The 6,000-nt window shown below is 34.3% G+C and overlaps 1 protein-coding gene across 2 annotated transcripts; it reads right to left on the bottom strand.

Moving 5' to 3' along the window:
* Positions 1-555: 555 nt before the first annotated feature.
* On the bottom strand, positions 556-3,509 carry LOC134234249 (transcription initiation factor TFIID subunit 7-like). Of its 2 annotated transcripts, XM_062716303.1 has the most exons (3): positions 3,462-3,509; positions 1,680-2,901; positions 556-1,613 (listed from the first exon to the last, which is right to left on the bottom strand). In XM_062716303.1, exons 2-3 carry the CDS (start codon positions 2,883-2,885, stop codon positions 1,152-1,154), a joined length of 1,668 nt encoding a protein of 555 aa, XP_062572287.1. In that variant the 5' UTR covers positions 2,886-2,901; positions 3,462-3,509; the 3' UTR covers positions 556-1,151. The 2 variants fall into 2 exon arrangements, with proteins under 2 accessions (XP_062572287.1, XP_062572286.1); XM_062716302.1 differs by having other exon boundaries at positions 556-2,901.
* Between the last annotated feature and the right edge of the window lie 2,491 nt (positions 3,510-6,000).

The raw sequence follows: 6,000 nt of genomic DNA, 5'->3' as shown, positions 1-6,000 counted from the left end.
AAAAATAATATATGAAAGTCTAGCTATATGACAGATGTGTCAGTTTTATTTACATGTAGGTCATTATAACTGTATATATAATATTTACAATGTGAATATACACGAAATTTATGGTGTTACAATTTAAGTATGTCTTAATTCAGGAAGATAATATTGCTATATCTATAACCGGTGAAGAATGTTTCAATTCGATTTATATGATACATATTATGTTTATCCTTGTTACATGTTTGTTATGGAAATTGGCCATAAAAACCATAAATAAATCACATGATAGTGACGATACAATGCTTTACTTCCTTTTTTTTGTTTACATGATCTGAAAACTCTACTGAGCTTTTCTGAGCACCTGCTGTACGCCCGTCCTTTTGTAAACTTTCACATTGTCAACCACTAGACCAAATATCAACCAAAGTTGCTACAGAGCATTTGTGGATGCAAGGAAGTTACATGTTAAATTATTAAAAATAAAGGACCTACCTCCCTAAAAGGATAAATACTGTGAAAACACTTATTTTCTAAGGGGTTTAATTTGCGTTGTTTTCGAGGAAAATGATACCTATGAATTAATATCCACTACGAAATGTAAAATTCCTTACATTTACTGCTCAACATTTCTTTATTTCTGAAATCAAATCCTTGGAAATCCATTTTTTTTCTCGCAATCCTCAAATGTTTGACGCGACGAAAATGTGATTTTACAGTTATCAAGAAAAGAAGAAATAGGGTGGGGACATTAAAAAATATCTTAAGAACCACTGGGTCAGAAAATCTGAAATTTATGTGGTAGCCTCCTGGGGACGCGAAAGTGTAAAATTCTATTTTTTTTTTTTCAATCATGACCCCACGGGGTCAGTGTGGCCACAATAAGTAAATCAAGGGGGGACATCTGGCTACTCAGATGAGTGTTGTTGCCCATAGGTCGTTTGTTTTTATCAATATGCCTTAATAACAAAAAAAGTATTCTTATTAAATGGCCCAATCTGCATATTAAACATATATACTTTATATAAATTGGATAAATTTTGAAGAATTGCAGTTCATGATTTCAAAGACTACAATTTTAACAAATACACTGTATTATAAAAGCACAACAAACGAGAACTTTAATATTTTATATACTATTTACATTCACATACATGCTTCTAAATCTATTTAAAATATTTAATTTTCTTAATCTTTCCTTCATATTCAGTGACAAACAGATTATCACTTTTGTCCACACATAAACCAAATGGCTCCTTCAGATCACAGTTATCTATATAATGGAGGAAATGTCCGTCCTGGTCTAGGATGTGGATACAGTGGTTATGGTAGTCTGCTGTCAGGATCTGACTCTGGCTGTCTGTTGTGATTCCAAAAGGTTCAAATGGTTCGTTCTTTGTAGTAGAAGGATGACCAGTGTATCTAAATCGGAGTTTTCCAGTCTGATTGACCACCACTACAGCACCTGCTTCACTGTCAGCCACACAGATATCCAGGTTTCTGTTCTCACTGATGAACTTATATTCGGTATTTCCTGAATACAGAGGTTTACCCTCCTCATCAAACTGGATTGTTTGTGTCTCTGTAGACCCTGAGTAACGCACAACTTTGGATTGTGTTTTATCATCCTCCTCCTCCTCCTCCTCATCATCATCATCATCCTCCTCCTCCTCATCATCATCATCATCATTAACATCGCCATCATCACTGTACATGGTAACCAGGAGATCACCAGAGGAAGTGACACAGAGATGTAAAGGTCTCCAGCCCTGTAGTCTGATCACCTCTGTCTGTGCATTATTCACCTTATTCACAGTCCTTGTTTCCCAGTAAGAGTACAATAGATCTCCATCACTTGTCACTGCTATGTCCATTGGCCATTCCCCTGATTTTGTCTTGATTGTCTCGATAAGTGAACCTTGAATGTTGAAGCATTTCATATCACCGATTTGTCCACTTGTCCAGATTTCTTCCTCACTTAAACAGGTAACACAGCGGAGTTTGTCATACCCAGTATCTATAGTAGTGATAAGTTTGGGTTCTTCCAGCAGTTCTCTTGTTGATGTCCCTGGTGTCTGCAGTTTGTAGCCATTTTCATCTGTTGATGTAGATAATGGTGATAGAATTCCAATAAACTTATAAAGCTGTTCTTTATCTATTGGTTTTGGATTAAAAATTGGCAGTGATATTTGAATTTTAGGAGGAAGTTTACTGAATTCTTTGTTTCTGGAGCTGTATTCTATAGTCATGGACACTTCATTGGATTCTTCAATTTTCTTCAAGTTGAGTAGAGTTTCTTTAATAAGAGATTGTAATTGTTTGATTTCTTCTGCATGTTTCTTCAATATGTCAAGGTGTTTTGTTTTAAAATCATCAATTTCTTTTTTCATGGCATTGATGGCATTGTCAATTTCTTTGTGCCATTGTTTCCCATGTTCTGTCACTGCTGTTGTAAGGTTCTCATATTCTCCATCCAAGTTAGCTATCCGTGTTTCTAGATCATTTGCAATTTCTTCATATGTAGGGGAGATAATGTCTTGTAATTCCTCAGTATCTTTTGCAATTTCATTTTTCTTTGAGGTGTAAACTTCTTCAAGGATTAAAAATTTATGTCCTTCATGTCGCTGTAATGCTGAGCAAAAGGCACAAACAGGAATGTCACATTCTTTGCATTGTAATTCACAGTTTTTGGTTGAATGCGTTGCACACTTAGGATAAATCAAGGTGGATTTTCTTTGTTGGAATGGGACAATTTTATGTTTGTCATATTCATCAGCAATGTGTTCTCCAACACAGGGTTTACAGAGGTTGACATGACAGAAATCACAGTACACCTTTACTATAGCTGTCTCACATAGGTCACATCTTATAGCATCCTGGGCACTTTGCTGGGGGTCCATAGTAACTTATAGAGTTCTGCAATGAGAATTATTTTAACATTAAATTTCCTTTTTAATTAATAATACTGGAATACTAGCTTCGTCTTAATTTTCATGTTTTATATGATGAACATTTGAATACATTTTGAAATGATTGACTTTCATTGCATATTCTTGAAATAAATTGGGTTTTTAACATATAACACTTTTACCTCGGAATCATGATCATGATGGAATGTATTCTCTTTAGGGAAGTGGACCTTCGTGGATGTAGGCGAAAGCCTGTCCACTTCTCTAAAGAGAATAGGAGAAAGCCTGTCCACTTCTCTAAAGAGAATAGGAGAAAGCCTGTCCACTTCTCTAAGAAAAATCCTCGTGGCTACATTGTTTTCAGCCATCAGGTTGTATCAAAATATAATTTTATGCTCTTTTACCATGTTTATCTGTTTGTTAAAAATATGACAACTTATCCGTAAACATTTATTGCAATTACTAGGCCTAACTTATTTATAATTTTTTTCAATAGGCCTATTCTATAAAAGTATTTTCGACTATGAACCTTTTAAAATCAAAACTGAAAGTAAAACTTTTTTTTACCGTTTTAGCGGGAAAAGATCCTTCTCAGCGACTGAACTGAGTTGTTTTTTTTCGTCTAAAACTATATGAAACGAATGTTTTCCTGTCTGAAATGCATTTTAATCCATGATATAGGTAATATGATCGCAAGTCTACAGGGGTACTATGTTTACACAGACCAGCCTGATCTCGCGAGAACGAACCAGATATAAACAAAATAACAAAACCGTCGAAATTCGGACCCTGTCGAATTTAGGACCTTCGACCATATATGGTGTGACACACTACAGCGATGGTTGACAAAGACAATGTTGAATCACGTGACCCAAGTTCCGGACTGAAAATTAGAGTTATCTTTCCTGACATGCAACATAAGACGCCCCAACTTCCCCCTTTTTCACCTCCAATTAAAAACCATCCATAGAGTGATTGCTAGGACTGGAGTATCTGCACAATAAATCATATAATAAAAATCTCAACTGTAAATTTTGGACAGATCGAGGTCTTTTCGAAGGCTCCAAGAATCTTGCTGAGATTATATAACATGCAGAACTCATTGAATCTCATCTCGTCACTGATTTATTCTCTTTCTCTACATGTACTGAGATATTTGAGGTCTTCTGCTGTATATTATTCATTTCAATATTGCTACTTACAGGAAAGAAATAATATTAAGCTTTATGCTCTTATACTCAGTGGCGGATCGAAAACTTCTTACAAAGGGGCATCATGGTAATTTTAATTAAAACGGTAAAATAATTTCAAAATACTCTGTGCAACAATAACAAATATCTTAATCAAATCATGTATATTTCGGTCACAAAAAAGGGACTGGATCTTTTTTTTTAATTTACCTGTTCTACTAGCTGATCGTTCTATATATAAAATTATATACATGATAGTATATGTATATAAACATGATAGATACATATCTACATATTTTCTTCACCAATAAATAAACCTGTCAGGCAGTCAAATGAAAATCTAAAAGGCCTGTTATAGACATTGTTTGAACTGTACCACGTCAATACACTTTTTTTTTTTTTAAAACAAGTGTTACCCGATCTTCAAAGCATTGTTTTTGGTCAACTATACTCCTTTTTGACCTTGAATAGAGCGTAGCTTCATTTTGCTATTTTGAACATATGGTGTAACCTGACTCCCCGAAATTCCACGTCACACACTGTTTCTTACTTTCGAAGTTCAAGAATTTGAAATGATTCAATTTGAAGAAATATTTAAAAAAAAAAAAAAAAAAAAAAACACCTGCTTAAGTCTAGAGCACTATTGCCGCAATTGTTTATTATGCATAAACCACATTTTAGTAAGTAAAAAATTAGCTGCATAACTGTAGCAAGGCATTTGGGGGCTGGTCCAGCTCCTTTAATTTTTTTAAATTTTGGAGTCGACACACCTTTTTCCTATCTTGGTAGTCTAATATAACAATACTTTAGTTTAATCCTTTTGACTCAATAAGCCTGTTCGACTGACACATAGTCGAAAATGATCTATTAAAAACGGCCTATAAAGACAAATGGGTAACATTATCAATACCAAGTAGTGCATATCAGACTAATAAAATAGGAAAAAGGTGTATGTCGACCCAAAAAAGAAAAGAATGAAAAGGGGGTGCAGCCCCCCCCCCCCCAAGTGCCTGTGAACTGTTGCTATCCAAAAATCAAAGTACTGAAAGTACTGCTTCGAGTTGATGGTATTGTTTGTACGTTGTTTAACATCCCTCTCGAGAATTTTTACTCATATTACTAGGCATCACCACTTGCCAATGTAGAGCTGCAAATTTTGCCCTATGGTCGGCATTTTACGGCCATTGATCAGTGATGGATCTTTTTTGTGCCAGCACATACTGCGACAAAGGACCTCCATTTATACGTTTTCATCTGAAGGACCGGTCGCCACATCCCATAGTGGGATTCGAACGCACGATGTAAGGATCAACTACTTACTGTTAAAATGAGTTGAGGTTACTGATACATATTTGGGTTATATGTGTTATGTGCTTTGATGAAAAAAAAAATAAAGCAGCTTTTCACACAAATTTTTCAAACTAAGAGGACCAACCTTCAACAACATTAAAATAGGGAATTATAACTTACAAAGAGCACAAATGAATAAAATCATTAATATGCACATCAAATATTTTCATTATTTTCATAAATTGACAAATAATTTGACATTTTCAGTGCACATCAATATGTTTTATTTCTCGTGATTAAGCCACTCTTAAATTTCAAATCCTCTATTTTCATTGATATGCATATTACAAAATTCAAAATTTTTGATTTGTTTAATATGTTCTTGAAATTCGGCTCCTCGTCTTTCAAAATTTGCATGTATATTTGATATTTTCTTGATTTAGCCACTCGTGAAATTCAACTTTTTGTCTTGTATGGTCTTTGATATGCAAAATAAATTCTTAAATTCTCCCTTTTTAGCTGCTCTTAAAATTCAACGCTTTTTGACATTTAGTTGAAATGAACATTTTACTTTTATGTTTTTTGTTTGGTTTAGACACTCTTGAAATATATCTACCTGACTTCAA

The sequence above is a fragment of the Saccostrea cucullata genome, unplaced genomic scaffold (genome assembly GCF_032062105.1).
Source record: "Saccostrea cucullata isolate Sc308-1 unplaced genomic scaffold, CSIRO_AGI_Scuc_v1 ctg8725, whole genome shotgun sequence".
Lineage (NCBI taxonomy): Eukaryota > Metazoa > Mollusca > Bivalvia > Ostreida > Ostreidae > Saccostrea > Saccostrea cuccullata.
Note: the sequence above shows the minus strand (reverse complement) of the source record. Positions and strands in the feature narration are given on the sequence as shown.

Bases quoted from the DNA above. Each gene is read 5' to 3' on its own strand.
- LOC134234249 (XM_062716302.1), bottom strand. From the start codon at position 2,885: ATGGACCCCCAGCAAAGTGCCCAGGATGCTATAAGATGTGACCTATGT.